This window comes from Haliotis cracherodii, unplaced genomic scaffold, assembly GCF_022045235.1.
Source record: "Haliotis cracherodii isolate W230 unplaced genomic scaffold, xgHalCrac1.p SCAF_7, whole genome shotgun sequence".
Classification (NCBI taxonomy): Eukaryota; Metazoa; Mollusca; class Gastropoda; order Lepetellida; family Haliotidae; genus Haliotis; species Haliotis cracherodii.
In genome coordinates, this window is record NW_027266330.1 from 1,945,440 (window position 1) to 1,965,183 (window position 19,744).

General features: G+C 41.1%; 1 protein-coding gene and 1 pseudogene across 1 annotated transcript; both read left to right on the top strand.

Annotated features, from left to right (window-relative positions):
- Window positions 1-635: 635 nt before the first annotated feature.
- Window positions 636-5,861, top strand: LOC139448324 (serine/threonine-protein phosphatase 6 regulatory ankyrin repeat subunit B-like; annotated as a pseudogene).
- Window positions 5,862-13,462: 7,601 nt separating this feature from the next.
- LOC139448315 (scavenger receptor class F member 1-like) lies at window positions 13,463-19,482 on the top strand. Its single transcript, XM_071229867.1, has 4 exons — window positions 13,463-13,643; window positions 14,107-15,096; window positions 15,459-15,585; window positions 18,885-19,482. Exons 1-4 carry the CDS (start codon window positions 13,463-13,465, stop codon window positions 19,480-19,482), a joined length of 1,896 nt encoding a protein of 631 aa, XP_071085968.1.
- The last annotated feature ends 262 nt before the right edge of the window (window positions 19,483-19,744 follow it).

The window sequence follows — 19,744 nt, forward strand, 5'->3', positions numbered from 1 at the left end:
AATCTGTCACGACATAGTCACGATTGTAATCCGACTAGACAAAATCGGCTGAGTTTTCCGAATGTTACGGGACGCGCCATACTGTCCGGATTGCTTGGCCGACCTCTCTGGACCTTTCCCGATCCGTAGGACTCTGTAACGAACGTATACGACTGCTTTCAGACAATTATAGGGCAATTCAGATCATTGATGATAGCAATCCGACTTTTTCACTTTGCGTGTCGTAGCGCTATCTGATCTCAAACGGGAGTCATAATCGGCTCTGTGTGAACCTGGCCTACCAATTACTTTGATGCTTGCATGACATGCTAGACATGTTAGACTGGCAAAAAAGCTGACAAGTTGTGTTTGTTACTCTCAGCGCAACAAATAAAAAAACAATCCTTAGTTATCAACTGTGTTACGATAGACAGTAATCACAACAGCAATCAAGTCACAGATCACAGAAACAGATCTTGAGCATTATTTAATGATAATTTCATGATTTGAATTGATTGTCGCATTACTTATGTTATGTGTTATTCTGTTTCAGTTCTAATCAGGGTAAGTATTTAATCAGTAGTTGAAAAATATCAGTGATTACCAACACTAAATAGTCCCACTATTACAGTCGAGGGAATTCCCTTTCTGCTCACGTGTATCGTCATACACGGGACATTAAGCGAAATTCATGCATATTTATTGTCCAAACTACCCTCCTTTGAGACCGAAGGCCGAGAAGGAATGAAAACAGCAAACGTGTAGGCTTCTTGCCTGTTTTTTCCCGCCCGCCTTGGTTCCACAACTATCATTTCTTTGAGTTTCATTTCTAACCGTATTTCTCTAACTGTGTCTTCCCGTTCTCAGGGACCTAATGTTTGAATCTGGCGGAAACGGACCATGTCATTTGAAACAGCCGCCTTCTCCCGGACATATTTGTTACGGTTCGTTACAGTCTGACTGTTGCAGTTCTTCTCGCCTCCTGCCTGGAATGATGTGTGGGCGTGTCAATGTGCATAAATTGCATATCTTCAAAGACAGTTTACATAATGCCGAAGACATTTCCGACAAGACTGTGTATTGCTCTTGGGTCTGTATTGCTCTTGGGTCTGTATTGCTCTTTGGTCCCTGGACAGCCAGTGAACAGGGTTTAATCGTGTATGTATATATATAACCCGGGTTCGATTCGATATATATATATATATATATATATATATATATATACGTGTGTCTGTGTGTGTGTGTGTGTGTGTGTGTGTGTGTGTGTCTGTGTCTGTGTGTGTGTGTGTGTGTCTGTGTCTGTGTGTGTGTGTCTGTGTCTGTGTGTGTGTGTGTGTGTGTGTGTGTGTGTGTGTGTGTGTGTGTGTGTGTGTGTGTGTGTGTGTGTGTGTGTGTCTGTGTGTGTGTGTGTGTGTGTGTGTGTGTGTGTGTGTGTGTGTGTGTGACGCTTCCTTCAGTTATTGTACTCAAGGACGGTACTAAACTATAAATCAAATATAACTCCCAAGCGGGGTTACTTTTAATATGCAACCAAGAACAAAAGATGAGGCTCATATGTAACAACAATTTTATGTAAACTTTCAATACTTTCTGTGAAGAACCTTACAAGTATCATCTTTTAAGTAAAATAAACGATTAAAATCAAAATCCAATTTTGTCGCAACTAAAAAAATATATCCAAAAGAGACTAACAGGGTTTGACATGTATGGAGACAATTCTCAGAAAGTTTGGAAATTTAATTCCGTCGGTTCAAAGGAGTAAGGATTTGAAGACATGTACGCAAAAAACATTATGAAAACCCTGAATCCAATATGGCTACAAAACCACGTGACCACTGACCAAAGTCAAAGAACAAAACATGTGAAGCACCTCAATCAGCAGACACATGCAAAGTGAGAAAATATTCGAACAAGCAGTTGCGGAGCAATGGGGCGAAGTATATCGTAAGCCAAATACTTGTTTTTTAGTTATCTGCCCTTGGTCATTTGGTCTTTATTCTTGACATGCAGCAAAGTAAACCATATCTGGAAATAACTCGAACGCTCGCTGTACGAAAACGGTCAAATCAAAATCAATATGAACTTTATTCGTGTTGTGCTTTGTTATCCAAGTAGAAACAACCCAGTAAACATCAGTATTATGCTTTTCAAAGACCCGATTTTAAGAAGTATTCAAATCAAAGTATTCTATCATTCAAGGTGTTGCAGAATGAAGTGGAACTGTATTAATAATCTTGGTTCTCAGGCACCGTCCGCATCATCATAAATCACGCCACACGTTATCCTTTTCTTTCCATTTTCAAAAAGAAAGTCCTTAAATATTCCGTGTATCGTACACATGACCCCGGCAGTGAAATGCTACAATACTTAAAATCAATGCGATCCAATATAACGTTCAGTTGCATCCCTGTACATGCGCACTGCTTTACTGCGCATCTCGTGTAATGGTTTTGGCGGCAAAAAGGAGTTTGTGTGCTTGTTTTGCCGTTTGCTAATTTGGTCAATGAAAACATGAAATTTACTATAAACCATCACCAAACATGATGATATACAAATGCAATGGTATGTGTGTACTGTATCCCGGACCATGTTTCACAGCAAAGATTAAGATGACATGTGTATGTGTATTTGTAGTCAAATACTGTATTCCAGTATTTTACTCATCAAGAAATACATTTATGTAGGGAGGCCCTTTCCCAGTTTGACTGTACACAACTGTTTATTGGTTACATACTGGTTTGAACAACCCAAAATAAATAGCCACCGCAAGCCGCCACTTTCTAAAGCCATTGCCTGAGAACTGATTCTTTTTTATATACTTTATATGATTACTAAATGTTCTTCCTTACCAGACTGTAGTTTAGATAACACTGTATATTGTGTTTCAAATATGGTTTGGGACAATCACACAAGGTTCTAAGACAGATTCTTCATTTTCTTCAGGTGGTGTGGATGATACAGAACTGCTTAACCCTGGTGAAGGTATGAACACAGACACACGTATTTATGTAATGTTAGCTCACCTGACTGAAAGCTAGGTAAGCTTATGTCACGGCATTAAGTTTGTCCGGCATTTGTCATTCGTCACCCAGCATAAACATGCTCTCCCAAGAAGCCACCAAACCAAAGAAGCTGGAACTTCACATACTTCTTCTCACCAATGATGACAGCCCAATTGTTTAAGGGACTTGAATCCGATTTTCACTATAGCCACCACGGCAACCATTTTTAAAATGCTATTTGTGGCCATTACTCAGTCATCTTTGTTCAACATGGAATGCAATTTGGTCCATGAGTAGTTAGTGGTGGTTTCACTTTGACCAAACAAAAAACTCATTACTCGGCCATTTTCTTTCACAATGTAATGAAATTTGGTATATGTGTAGTAAGTAATGGGGCTCCATTTTTCGCAATATTTTTTAATTTTGATCATATGATGTCTCCTTATGGTTGCAGTGGACACTGACCTCATTGTTGCCTGCAGGGAGGGGAAACTACAGGGCGTGACACACATCCTGGAACAGAGTCCGGCAGACATCAACAAGAAAGGCTGTGGTGGGAGGACACCAGTGATGTGGGCAGCAAGAAGGGGACACAGAAAAGTGCTGGACTTGCTTGTGAGACAAGAAGCTGATCTTAAACTTGTGGATGATGCCAGTAACAATATCCTTCACTGGGCCTGTTATGGGGGGAATGTGGAAATTGTGAAACATATCGTTTCAAAGAACATGGTGGACATCAACAGTCAGGGGCAGGGTGGGAGGACCCCATTGATGTGGGCAGCTCGGGAGGGGAAGAGGAAAATGTTTGAGGTTTTTTTGTACTCAAAGGGGTCTTCTATCAGAGTTGGAAAATGACAGAAGCAACATCCTTCTATTAGCCTGTTTGGGTGGGAATGTGAAGATTGTGAACAACATCCTTTCCCTTGATGCTGCAGGCATCAATGTTAAAGGACAGTCCGACTGGACACCATTGATGGCAGCAGCACACAATGGACATGGAAAGGTGTTTGACTTACTTGTGAATACAGGAGCTGATCTGACGGTATTAACCAATGCTGGTGATGACGTCCTCCACGTGGCCTGTCTGGGAGGACATGTGGGTATTGTTAGCCGTGTCCTCAAGCTGGGCAAGGTGGACATAAACAGTCGAGGTCAATGCAGCAGGACACCACTGACGGTGGCAGCCAGCCTTGGACATAAGCAAATATTTGATTTACTTGTGAATAAAGGAGCTGATACAACACTAGGGGATTCTCATAATAACAACATCCTCCATCTGGCATGTAAGGGAGAGCATCTGGATATAGTGGAGTGTATCCTAAACGGGAAGATGGTGGACTCCAACGCCAACAACAACGATAATCAAGAAGCAGAGATGCTGAAGACAAACAAAGATATACGATGCAAGATTCTTCTGTCACGTCAGAGGACCATTGCTCGTCTGCAGCCTTAAAAGCGGCTGTACAGTCATACTCAGTTATATTGGTAATAACATTGTACAAGCAGACTCATTCTCATTATATCTACATCATAGAACGGGATTGTTATCTTGCTTCGTGTAACTTGTGTAACGAGGCACGGAGAATGTAAACACAAGATTGTCAGCTGTATTGACAGTTAAAGCGCTCGGTTCCAAATTAAAATAAGCTGTCTCTACAGTGGGACTACATGAAATTTCAAAACAAAGTAGGTACATCTCCTAAGTACCCCCTCAGTTGCAAGTCTAGCATTTTATTTAAGAGAATATGCATGATATGCAATAATAAAGGAGAAGTTACATCCTCCAAGTTACAGTTGTAAGCAATCTGTATTTCCTCAGTACACCTTTCTACAGTGAAGAAAAATATGCTGATTGTCAATGACTTTACTTTATACCAATTTTGCTTTATAACGAGAAAGGGGATATTAATTCAGCATGTCCTTCAGGTCTGTATTTTGATGTATGGACTTCAAAGCAAAGACAAGTAATCTTTGTTGATAATATTAGCAGCTTACTGCGAATGAACTAAAATATTCAGAGTAGCACAGGGCCAGAAACGCTGAATCTAGATAAAAGGAAGAACTTTTGGAACAAATCCCTTGTGTACATGTAACAGAGTTGAAAAGTATGTTATTGGTAATTATTTGGTGGTGGATTTTAAGTTCAAAATCATTAATTTGGTATTCTCAAGATACATGAATCCTTCCCCCAACCCGATATGGATCCCAAATCCACACTGAGCCTCATAGTTAGTATAAGGTTCATTTTTAAACAATACGTGTCGTCACATTTGATTGTCTTAAGGTTTATTCAACTAACTTAGGGCCATTTTGATTGGTTTAGTAATGTAAGTGTTTTTCATGCTTTTAACATGACACATACTTAATCACTTGGCAGGTAACATTAGGAGATGGAACATCTTTTCCTTCCTGGGAATGAGAAAACATTTTAGTTTAGTTTAGTTTGTTTCAGTAAAGTTGTTTTGTAAAAAAATCAAATATGAATACAATGATTGTATTGTTTTACACTTTGTAATAGTAGTTTAATTATTCATGCAATTTGATAATAACTTACCTTTGAACACTTCAAGTGTGTAGTTGTGAATAACTGTTCATAATTTGCAGTTTTGGCAGTTTTGTCTATGCAGTTATATATTGTACTAATCGGTATATTTGATATACTGCAAGTTTGATTAATGGCAGCTGATGACCAGGTCGATCCCTGCTCATGAGACTATGTAGTTCAGTCCATAGTTGGTAATACTGTTGTATTAATTCATAATATGGTAAAGTTACAGTATAAAAAGACATTGTGCTAATATTTCTATTGTAATTTAGCAGTCACTTGTCAATTACGATTTTTAAATGTTTAATATTTTATGATGTCATTTGGATATTAAGTTATTCTGTATGTTTTATGCCATTGCAAACAAATATGACCAACATCTATAGCTTGCAACCACTGATAGGATTGTAGATGTAATTGGCTATATCAGTTTCAGTTGGTTTATCGATTGTTGTATTGAATGTGAATAAATTCGATTCGATACGTATTTGATGTGATAATGTTGACAGGACCACTGTGTGAACTAGATTCATCCGTTTTACGCGGGTGTAGGGAGGCATTCGTGGATTTAGGGTGCAAGTTTCATTTACTCGGAAGTGAGAAATGCTACCAAACATGAAGGCCAGCCAGATAGGAACAGACATGTGTAGATGATGGAGCACAGTCTGCAGTATGTCTGATGTAATTTCTGTTTTAGAGGCGACCCAAATAATCTGGTATTGCTCTTTTCCTGTCCATGTCCTCCAGATAATCATGCATGCCTTGCTCTAGTGAGTTACCACCGCCTTACTCGTGATGCATCACAGAATGATATTTATGAAGGCAACACATATTTCCTCTCGGGTTGCACACGTCTTTCACGAAAACATTAACAGAACCAAACATAGCAAGTTTTTAACCAAGGGATAAATTTGTATGGTTCTTTCTGCATCAGATTACATCTTGCCAATGCTAGACCAATGGTCGGGCATTATGCATGTGCGCGAAACACCTCATTGCAACCCATTCATCTGGATAGCCTGCTGTGTGAAGATCTGTTTTAAAGATTATATCTGATGCTGATACTGATGCTTTTAAGTGTAAGTTGTAGGTAGATAAAACTCCTCAGCCAGACTAATACTAGTTTGATGCAAGCTGTTCCTTTGTTGATGAATTGACCTCGAACATATGTGTGTGTCCACCAGACCACACACGACACCACTAGCTAGCTGCCAAGTAGATAGAAAACAGCTATGTTCTTGTTGCTTACGTTCTACAAGTCAGATTGTCAGTGAATGTGAACAACAAGACGCACGTCTCCAACCGGACAAACGAGTGAAAAGTATACAAGAGGTGTTTCCCTTATACCATACAATCCTTCAGGTGATATTCCAAAACCCTGTTAAGATGCTGAAATACATAAAACACAATGAAACATGTAAAATAGTTCATTTAAAATAAATAAATTGATAGTGATTCCACGTCATTTGATTGGATAGCCAAGTAATTGCACTTTAGCGGACATCTGTTTGCTGATAGTCTGATAAATATAATAGGTCAACGCCAGAGAATAACCAGTCTTGATTATCCAACGAAGCGGTTTAGTCTCTGTTTGGTCCGACTTGGCTGGGGCAGTCAAAATCAAGCAGTATCATCAAGTGTGTTTACATCTATAGAATAGTATTAGCACTACCTATGTATCGCTTAATAATGTCACAGCACATCGTATTTGAAGAAACTTGGTTGGTTAAAGTCACGCCCGTTTACTATATTTTCTCAAGAAAATCTGTTACATGTCATATGTGTTTCGTCAGACTTGACAGCCCGAGCCAAGACGGACCGAACACTTGTGAGATTATGTAAGGGTATGGGGAAAAGAGCTTCACTTCAACCAACGTGTCTGCTTCAAATAGGATGAACAGTGAAATTATTAAGTGGTGTTTACTTAGATATAGTACAATTCTGTAAATAAACTCACACGCAAAAGAAACGCAAGTGGTTTTAAGCAAATAGGTAACAAAAAACCGAACCATAAATTGATACGAGTTTTAGCATGTAGTGAAGCCTGATGGTGTTATCAATATTTTTGCTTGCATTTTGGAAGCCCCGAGTAAAAACGCAACATAAAAAACGAATCGCCAAAACGCACCATTTCAATGAATATGTGGGTATCATGCACCCATTTCTCGCGAAATCGAAAATGCACGAACTGTCACGAACTGTAGTGGGTATAAAACAGTGGCCGATTCTTGGACCTACCACTCCTTGGTCAGCAATGCCACGCTTAACTCAAATTCAGAGAAACCAGGCTATCGGACGTTTGGAAGCTGGAGTCTGTTCAAGAGGTTGCCCGTCATTTCAACGTAAACATAACCACAATTTAGGGTCACCACACCTCGACAAGATCGGCAGATTACCCGTCAACACCAGCGACATCCGTTCCTAACTGCAAGTGCAAGTGCTCGACAGACCATAGGAACACATAATCGACACATTAGCCGGGACACTGTGATCCGACGTCTTCGTTCCAACAACTTCGAGCTCAGATGTCGCCAACCAGCACGTCGTCCTGTTCTCCAACCAAGGCATCGACAAGCACGACTTCAGTGGGCACAGGGTCATCGCAATCGGCGTCATCGTGAGTGGAGGCGTGTCATCTTCTCAGATGAAAGTGGCTTTTGTGTCTCCCATGCAGACGGAAGAGTCAGAATTTGGCGGCGCCGAGGTGATCGTTTCGCTGACAGAAACGTTGTGGAAAGGGATCCATGGGGTGGACCTAGCGTCATGATATGGGCAGGGATTGGACTTAATGCGAGACTTGGACCCATGTGCTTTCTGAATGTTGGTCAAAGTCGGGGCCACGGCGTCACTGCTCAGCGGTATATCTACCAAGTGATCAGACCCCACGTTGTTCCATTTTTTGCACAACATCAACAACACAATTTCCAGCAGGACAACGCTCGTCCCCATGTTGCCTAAGGCACCATGCAACAACACAACATCCGTCTTCTACCGAGGCCAGCCCTCAGCCCTGATCTGAACCCCATCGAACACTCGTGGGATGAGGTTCAAAGTCGTCAGCACAATGTGCGCCCAGTCCCTACAACTGCCGATAAACTACGCACAGCTGCTCTGGATGTGTGCAGGAGGATCCCTCGGGCCTTCACAAATCGTCTGATCCACTCAATGTACAGGAGATGTGTGGCAGTGATCAATGCTAATGGTGGTCAAACCAGGTATTGACTGACATTTTGGGTATTGACCCGAAACTAAGCCCTTAACATTTGAAAAAAAACAATTATGTCTTCTGCCTTTTAATCCATTAAACTGTCTTTAGTCAATTTTTTGTCAATCTTGCCCTATTAGTATTTCTTGTCTTTACTGTTGAAAATAAATAACATGTATACTGCATACTCGACTTGCGTTTCTTTTGCGTGTGAATATATAAACACTATGCCGACAGATGGAAAATTGTATCACGATAGTTGGAAGTATTCGATGCGTTTCAAATCCTATTTTGTTTAACGATTCGTCTTTTACAAGTAACCTAGCTCGGCGAGGGTTACAGACACCTCGACTTCCTGATTTTCAAGCGATCTGCTCGCAATATCGTTATTATGCTGCACGTTTTTTGGATTGTGATTGTTCATTAATGTCATGTGCGTATGTTGCAGCAATGACATGTAGGATGGTCGTCGATAATGGAGTAATTAACCGATAATAACCTTGGTCCGTCTTCGCCCGGGCCGGGCCGACTTGTTGGTAATCCCAAATTAAGGGGAGGGGAGATATATCAAATCCCCAACTGACTCAATTTTCAAGGTACTTTTTTCCAATGTCTGTGCAACATCATCATTTCTGCCATTCCTGGTTGTCGGCCATTACTTAAAACAGTTGATGGCCCATATGTTTGACTTACGACAAATGTGAGTGGTGCTGCAAACTTGTTATAACTATGACACCATGGCTCAGTATAACATATTTAATTGAATGTCAGAAATTGAGGGAAATACGAGTTTGATGATTCTCAAAGATTAACCTTTCCAAGGAAATAACATACTGTGTCATTTGCTTCAAACGTTTGAAACTATTTAAGACTTGACTCCTGTCCACATCATTACGTGGAGTAACCCAAGAGAAATAAACATCTAAAAGTAACTATCAACTAAATCATCACAAAATCTCAGAAATATCGTTAGTTTACATATCCCAAATCGATCGCTTTCATCTGTGGAATCCTTTCGTCTGACACAGCCGAGCACCAGAATCACAATGGGAGACAATTACTGCAGAAGCTCCAACTCTGGTAAACAATCTTCCGCTTTCTCTTTGGAAAATCTCCTCACAGGCAGCTGTCAAGACCCCTGGTTATTAGGGCTTCAAGACATCATGGCTAAGGACCCTTTCGTAATCGTTCTGTTTGTTTGTTTGTTTAGATACATCTTTCCGAGGCAAGGGAGTTAACTGACTGTAAAGTCCAATTTCCAACCTTGCCGAACAAGACTGGAATTTCTGGGCTCGATCGTGATGCGACCAGTAGCGATTACGAGGTATGTCCCTTCTATGGCCCTCCCATTGACCAATCAGATTCCACCTCTCCTAGTACTTGTATTTGCTTCAAATGAAATGGTGAGTCAAGACGATTTGATCGATCATCAAGAGCTATATTGTAATAAAAGTCGCGAAGTGTATCAAATCACGTGAGTGCCTTGATTAAAAAAATGAAAAGATTTTGAAAATATCTGTTGAACGCTAATTTGTCGGTACATATGCTTCGCCAATCGACCACAATCTGCACGGCAGTTTACGAACCAAAACTGAACCGGATGTCGATTTCGTTACGCGATTTTGATTGGACAACACACAGAGTCGTTAGTCCAGCCAAAATATAACTCCATAATTCCAGCCTAGTTCGGCCTTGGTGGAAACTGGACTTTTATAGTCAGTTAACTCCCTTGACTCGGGAAGATGGTTTATACACTATTCCGCCATTTTGGTACCAGAGATAACTCAATAACAAGTGGCCTGATCGTCTCAAAAGAAATCATGCACATGTGGGCCAATGAACTGTCGCAAAAACCTTAAGGCCTTAGGTCAATGACTAAGGGCAGATAATGCAAAATTAGATAATTGAAAGCTAATTTCAGCAGAAGTTATCTCCAAAACCAACCTTCCGGTGGCTTCCACATTTGGCATCCGGACAACGGATTACCATGATGCTAAATTCAGGGAATACTAATCTGGTTGAGATCAGCATTTGTTTTAAAACTTAAAACATGTGCTCCTTTCTTTTTAAAATACAAATAACGAGCTGTACCCGCTATTATAGTCTTCTGTATATGTTGGACAGGTCACCGTTTAATAAAAGCTGTTGTGAATTTGCAAGAATGGGCACATTATTTTTGTTCCAGTAATTCGAGGCATATTTTTTTTTTCAGTAAACATGGGCCTCTGGTTATTACAATTTATTCACTCGACGAAAGTACGAGTCTCCCTTTGGCGATTTCAGGGAGTCTGTCCCACTCCTCTAGCAGGGCCTGGCCAAGTTCAGCCAACGTGGTAGGCGGCCTATGACGTTAACGCACACGTCTCCCTATCACGTTCCAGGCGTGTTCAATGGGGGAAACGTCTTGGCTCATTGCTAGCTATTACATTCTATGCATGTTGTGCTTCTGGGGTTTAGATTTGACAGCACGTGCACGGTGAGCACGGATGTTGTCATCCTGTATGATGTCCCGATAGTACTGTTCAATAACCCTTCCTTAGACAACATGGAGTGGGGTTCGCTCAGTCATAGTGATGCCATCCAATACCATAACCTTTCCGCCGCCAAACCGTTCATGAGGTGTCAGGTTGTCTTGGGGTTGACGTTCATTTCGACGTCGCCAGACAGAGAATCAGGGCTCTGAAAACATGACACGTGACCAGCAACGATTACCCCAGTTTCGACATTGTGTAAACCATTGATTTTTGTTGACAATATGACGATTTGTAAGGGGCGGCACAACACGTGACCGTCGAACATGGATATAAACTTCATGTACACGATTTCTAATCGTCTAATTCATAACTCCAGAAGTGAGATGAAAGTTTGCAGCAATGGTGTTTTTTGTGTTAAATTTTAAAGACATAAGCGTTCTTGCATAGAATGTTTGTCGTCAACACTTATCATTGTTCTAATACTTGGTATTTACATTGATATTTCATTATCCCCTACTTTGCTTAAAAGAGTATATGAACTGTAAGTCCCCATGGACCCCAGTATGGTGATCTACCTTCAGTGGCTGGCGATCTATAGCTCATTTATATCTTGTATTTTTACGTATGGTGTTTTATTTTAATGGTTATCTAGTAGTTTTAAATAAAATCTGTGATAAATATAGTTATTTTACTGTCCTTCGACGACAGGTTTTTATAGTCTAAATATATGTTTCAATATAGTACTTTTTCTCGTCACGATATGGCTGAAATAATGCCGATGTGACGTTAAATTTTAACTCACTCACCCACTCACTTAAAGATGTTGGGTTAAAAGATTGTCACTCTCCGAAATTAATAGGTGGAATAAAGTATATATTCATTATTGTTTACAATAACATTTATATTTCTTGATGCTCTACCTTTTTTAAAGTTGATAATGGTTATGATGTTTGGAGACTTGTCAGTGGAAACAACTGTAAACCTAACATAAAGGGCAGCCAGACGTTGGATGACAGCTGCCTGGGACAGAAAGGGTATATTCAATTACTGTTTCCTCTTTTTCAGTTTGTGCATTCTACCAATGACAACACCACGCACTGACTTAACCCACTCTGGAAGACATTCAACGGGTTCCTCTTCTCTTTTGCCCCATTTTTTGGCATATGATTCGACAGCACCAATAATGATTTTAAAGTTGTGATCCGAAATGGTAGGAGACCGATCACGATATTTTGATCCATATTTAAATAAATGACGAAGGATGTTATTGACAACAGTAGAGAAGTCACATGTGATTTTATGACCAACAGGTTGTTAGCAGTATGCTGAGTCTTGGCTGTAGAAGTCGAATTTACATCATGAGCTGTATAGTCCACGCAACAAGTTCCTATGAATGAACAACTTGGATGAAACGGTGTTGTGTAGGAAAATGAAACTGTTGGTGATTATTGAAACTTGAAATATTGTGGGACATGTTCGGAAATTATTTTTTTATAGAATTTAATGGAAATAAAATGCATCAATTCCCTTCAAATTCAAGAACGTGCGGTCTTTGCCAGATTAAGTGCAATCTGGTTTGGTCGAACGCTTCAAAGCAATATTAAGAACCATACTCTTTATTTGATACTGTGGGATCTTCACTTCACAACAAAACCCATACCTAACTTCTGAAAAACATTTGTGCAGCTCACACATCTGTTTGTCCCACTTCTTTTAAAGGGGCGGTCGGGTAGCCTAGTGGTTAAAGCGTTCGCTCGTCATGCCGAAGACCCTTGTTCGATTCCCGACATGGGTACAATGTGTGAAGCCCATTTCTGGTGTCCCCCTCCGTGATATTGCTGGAATATTGCTAAAAGCGGCGTAAAACCAAACTCACTCACTTCTTTTACATGTGATCTCTGGTTTATAATCACTGTATGGAATTTGAAGAAGTGCCGAAAAATAGGCTGCGCCCACCAACGGACTAGTGTTTCCTGATTGATTGATAACATAATTGGCAGACATGTGATGCATTTATGCCCTGAAAGAAGCCACTGAATTCGTATTGTCTACAGTGTTGTGTGTTAATGAGTAATTATCACTGTTGACGTAGTTATTTATAAAAATTGACTTCAATACGCGGATACATAATTTATGTTAATTTCTCAAAAAACTGTCATATTATTGCCTGCAGCGTTGAACAAAGTGATCGGATCGGGTGACCATACCTCACACATGCCATGCTAGTCGCCGACAGCCGGAAGATGAAACTGAAACCATGAATCAAGAGCAAACCATTAAAACACCGAAATCAGGCGACACACAGAGAATAGATGCGGTCGTCACTGCCCAACACAACAATATGCATAAATTTCAAGTGTGTATATTTCGTTTTCAGGTGCACTATGGTATTGTGTTTTGGATTATAGTTGTGGCCTGTATGGCCGATTCCACACAAGGTAAGAAGGACGACGGACAAACGGACGAAGCAAGACGTAAACTCATCTAAATCTTTTTTTCTCTCTGTGAGTGTAAATTGATAAAATACAATGCTTTTTCAAACAAAACTTAATGTTTTGTGTTACTTCTGGTCAAAGCTTACACTAATATTGTTTTTGGAATATGTATCGCCATGGGGTGATCTGCATCATCATCAAATGTCATCGCATCACGACTAATGTTTAGCTCACCTTACATGTCCGTACGCCGGTCTGAAAGTCACAGACTGAGACCCACTGCCTGAGTTCTATCAGTGTGAAACATGCCAACAGCCCTTAGGAGTAGGAGTCGACGCAATCCCACTCTGATCACAGATACTTCATTAATTATTTAATTTTGTCTTTTGGAGTGTTAGTTTAAGTATTGTTAACTTTGACGTAAGATGTCCTTATTCATGTTTACATTATACCTTGTATCTGACAGGTGCGGGATGTACAGGGGGCCAGCATTGTTCAGACTGCGACACGGCGGGCAAATGCTCACAAGATTGTGACAAGGGATACTTTGGACTAAAATGTAGATCGCTATGCAGCACCACATGCAGATACAATACATGCACACTAGTTGCGGATAGAGGTATAGGCAGGTGTACTTATGGCTGTGTACCAGGATTCCAGGGCACAATCTGTGACAGACCCTGTGACCAGGTAGTCAACTGTATTCTGTGTCAAGGTGGATGTGATGGGGGATATTGTCAACTGGGTGGGGCTTGTTTTGCCGGATGTAGAGATTCCTTTTACGGAGCAGGATGCAAGACGTGCCCCAGTCGCTGCAGAACCTGCAACAGGATGACAGGAGTATGTGACGAGTGCGACCCAACACATCATGGAGTGAACTGCGAGAAGTCGTGTGAGAACTGTGCAGGATCCTGTGAGTCCAGCTGTGAATGTGTTCCTGGCTTCTACGGGGATTTCTGTGCCGAGACTTGCAGTAAAACATGCCGCCCTAAGTCAGTACACAAGTGTCTTCCATTTCCTGGTATGACGTCAGACAATTGTACAGGTGAATGTCAGAAACACAGTGCCGAGTGTCTCCATGGTTGTGTGGATGGCTGGTTCGGGCCGACGTGTTCTTCTCCCTGTAATCCTGGATGCCAACATCAAAGATGTAATGCTGAAAGTTCTTGTGCTGAAGGCTGTGAACGTCACCATTTCGGTCCAGCCTGTGAACCGTGTCCTGAGAACTGCGTCAACCAGACATGTGACTCTAACAACGGCTCCTGTGTAGCTGGGTGTCGTGACGGGTTGTATGGGGAACACTGCAATGAAACCTGCACGTTATGTCCTCTTGGTGTTTGTGATCAGCACACTGGTATCTGTGTGACAGATTGCAATGTCACCCAGGAAGGACGTCAGGTCAACTGCACACAGCCTTGCTCCCCACCAGAGTGTTCGACAGGCTATCGTAACTCCAGTGAGATATTTTTCAATCATAATTATAATGTGTATTGGTTTAGATTGATTCAAAATGTAACGCATAATGTTCGATTGTACGTTTCCTGATTTACTTTATACAGTATATTCATTTCATGAAGCATACAAACACAAGTGTAACAGTGTTCAGGCCAGTGTGTAAAGATAATCCACAAAAACATTTTCATAATCATAAAATATCTCGACTAAGGCAAGGCTAAGTTTATCATTCACTATTAAATAGTGATGGTATCAGGTGTTCGCCAATATCGATGTATACATGACATTATCTTTATTTCACAAGAAGGATGTTTTCATTTGGCAGTTGTCCGCAGAATCATGTTCATTTATTTTGCTTGTCAGGTCTTCCAAAGTGGCGTCATATCAGCACGACTACACTGACGTCGGTTGTGTGTGCAGTCGTCTTTTTCGTTCTGGTTGCATGTTCCGTGTGCCGTGTCTGTTTCCGCAAAGGCCCGTGTTTTCAAAGGTCAGTCTAGCTGCATTGTTCAGTCGTCTGTGTGTCGGGGTTCATCGTGTGCGTAAATATACGACTGGGTGAGTGAGTGAGTGAGTGACTAAATGAGTAATGTTTGCGAACACTAATGCAGCAACTAAGTTTCCATATCACGACAGCATGTTGACATACAAGTGTTGACCAGACCAGTGACAGAGAGCACAAGCAACGACCCACGCCGCCAGGGCACGATGACACATAAATCAGCCAATCACAGAGTCCGGCAACCCGATCAACATTACAACAACAACACACGAGGGTACATGCATCTTCCCGAGGCAAGAGAGTTAACTGATTTTAAAACTGACTTGGCATTCTTGTTTATACAAAATTCAAACACGTGTAGTTCAAACAGTTTGCCAGTTTCTTTCGGTCGACAGGCGTCAGTCGCCTCAAAGTCACTAGCTCTCGTGGCTACGAACAGATAACCAAAGCTTTTCATCTGCACATTCTCAACAACATCAAACTGTGTAAACTGATTCTACAACAAGTAAGGTTTATTTGACTCTTTCAAGGGAGCATATGCCTTACCTTTTAACCCTCGTGGTGCCTCGTCGTCAGCCAGCTTTGATCACCGCTCAGTGTCCCACTGTGATGACGTCGCGGTTTCAAAAACGTATAATTTCATACTTTGAACTGTACACTGTTTCTTTCATGCTGATTGGCTGATTAGGTAGTCACGTGGTATTTGGAGTTCACACACCTGTGAACGGACAGAAAAAGTTCACACAATGTGAACATTTCTTTTGTGAAATTGAACTTTTGCCGGAACTGCTTTCCGGGGTTTCCCCGAATTCTCGATCGGTGTTTACAATCAACCAGCTTTTCTACTCTCTTTTCATTCTTTGCATTTATCAGCAATATAATTAATTTAGTATTTTTGCCTGGTCTTGTAACATTTCATCTGTCTTAAAGCAAGTGAAGACAATGAATTCGGTAAAAGTACTGAGGTGAATGAAATTGATTTATGTAGCGATATTGACTTTGCAATTGATGCCTTAGTTTCGGAAAAGACAGGAATCTAGCACCAAGACAATTGCGAATGAAAACAATGCCGTACCCTGCTCAGATGTGGCCACTGACACAGGTCAAAACGACTGTTCCTGGTCAATCCCAAACAATCGTATCGGGAAAAACATCAAAGATTTTGAGAAACTATAACACATAAAAGGTTAGGAAAGAAAAGAAACTTAAATTAAAAACACAAAAACAAAACGCTTGCCTACCTGGTTTACCGATTGGTCACTGGAGACGAGAACATATCTATGCTAGATAGTGCACACTATACAACAGAACTATACTCAACAACAAAAGTTCCTGTGACACTAATATTTTAGTGTAATTTTCAGACAAGTATAGTTTGGTTTTCAATATTGTAGTACATGTATGGAATCAAGTCACAATAACGCAACTGCTACAGAAAAGCATGCATTCAATGCAAAAGTTGACTTTTATGCAAGCCCCAAGCATTTCATTAACCAAGAATGGGTATAAAAACATGTGCGTTAACGGGATTCCATATGCCATGTTTAGCATCGTTCTGACAACAACCACTCAGAAAAACAACAAAATTACGCAATTATTCAACATTACGAAATGTCACGCCTGTCCTAAAATGAGCGTCTGCGAGCCATTGGTATGCTTGAAGCAGGATCGCGTCAACGTCATGTTGCAAGACAATGTAACGTTATTGCAACGTTGGCAACAGATGAATGCAGTCAGAGACCATCCTTGGAGTGGCAGGCCACGCGTAACCAATAATCAACAAGACAAGGGGATTCGAACAACACACCTACGAAATCGATTCCGGCCAGCAAAAGTGACTGCAAGAAGCATCCCTGGCCTTCGACGAATATCTTCACAAACCGTATGTCGTCGTCTCAGATGTGCAGGGATTATCGCCAAAAGACCCGCCAGACGTCCCATTTTGACAGGAAACCACCGTCAGGCACGACTACTGTGGTGCAGACTACTACGCTGCACGGCCATGCAGAGGGGACAAGTTCTATTCTCTGACGCGTCTCGTTTCCACCTCAGCCATAGCGATGGATGAATTCGAGGGTACTGACGTCGAGGTGAACGTTACGTCAATCATTGTATCATGGAAGAAGATCGGTTCGGAGGCGGCAGCGTTATGGTATGGGTTGGAATATAGCAACACAGAGGACCCGTTTGATAGTGGTAGAGGGAAATCTCAATGGACAACGCTACCGCGACGAGGTCATCGGCCCTGTTGTTCTACCTTTTTTTCGTCGTCACGGCCCAGGCATTACCTTTCAACATGATAACGCCCGGCCTCATATTGCTTGACTTGTTCAGGATTCTCTTCAACAAAACAACGTGAATGTCATCCCCTGGCCGGCTCGCTCCCCCTGATCTCTCACCAATCGAGCACATGTGGGATGAGATGGATCGGCGCCTTCAACGTCAACCTCGTGTTCCACAGACGCTCCAGGAATTTCGAAACATGCTGCAGCAGATATCCCACAGGACATTGTGCGACGCCAGGTCCATTCCATGAGACGAAGATGTGTTTCTTGCTTCGCAACCTGCGGTGGACACACACGCTTTGGCATGTTCATGTGGTTTTATTATGAGATCACGCATTTTCTGAAGTCAGTATGGCAAATTAAACTATTTGAACACTTACAGGAGTCTTTTATCTGTTGCAAATTGTTTCAGATTTGGTAAAAAACATAACTTTGCATTAAATCTTATTCAATGTCACAGTAAATTTTGTTGTTCAGTATATATCAACAACACGTCATCTGTGTTATGAGGTTGGATTAAGTGGACAGTGTGTTTTTTTAAATATGGATTGATACAAAACAGCTGATTCTTGATTAGCGACAGGTTATTTCTTGAAACAAATGATATACATAACGGAAACTATGTCATTCGTGAAGTTAATGTTTTAAATTCAACTTAAAACATGAATTTCACCCGTGACGTATTTTCCGTAATCACTCGTGCCTCGTGGGTTATTCTATAATTATTAGTCTAATAGCAGGAAAAGAAAGACATAATCAACATGTAAATATATTTTTCTGACGTCAGAACTGTTTGTCGATCGCACGCATTGCCTTTGGAAGTTTCATGGATTATTCATACATCATTCGATATGATATTCAATGTTTTCCTGTACTACACCATAGCAATGGAAGTACATGTGAGTGTTCAAGTGATTCTATGAGCCGCCATCGCCGCAATAAACAACAAACCAAAAGAACAATTCATTACTACAAATATTTCTGTTGTATCTGTTCAAACAGGGCGAACCCATCTGACACTGGTACACGCAACAATGTATTGGAGCAGGCTGATGCCGCGTATATGGAGTACCAGGTATTACATCATTATTGGGAAATCAGAGAAGATGCAGCAGAATTTGGCGAGGAGATTCGGAACCAGAACCACGAAAGTAGCAGTGATACAAGTGATGCTGCAATGCATGTTTTAGCAGATTACTTTCCGGGAGACGCCGGAGATATAGGTATTGAAGCCAGAGGTAATGCCATTGAAGATGATGACGACATTGAAGCCGAAGATGCAGACATTGAAGCCGGTGATGACGACATTGAAGCCAGTGATGTCGACATTGAAGCCCGTGATGATGCTGACATTGAAGCTGGTAATGATGCTGACATTGAAGCCGGTAATGATGCTGACATTGAAGCCGGAGATGATGCTGACATTGAAGCCGGAGATGATGCTGACATGGAAGCCGGTGATGATGACGACACTGACGCAGGAGATGGTACATCAGACAGTTCTGTCACAGAGAACCATTCCTACACACGCCTCATGGGGGACGTTTTCGCTGCTGGTCGGAGAGAAGTCGTCACATATATATCACCAGTTGAGGACTAACATTCGTCAATCTCTGTCATTTCCATAAAATGTATTTACGATATAAAGGGTAGGCTTCTTGGCACAATAAAGCCAACGGATGCAAACTGTATCTGTCATATATGGATAAAGATGCCAATATGGAAGGTCAGGTAGGTACAACTTTCATTATTTACAACAAACATGGCATCGCCCTTGTCATTCAGTGATCGAATAAGAATTAACCATCGAAATCTAGAGAAACTACTGAGATAATCGTTATCATTATCAAAACAATAGTCTG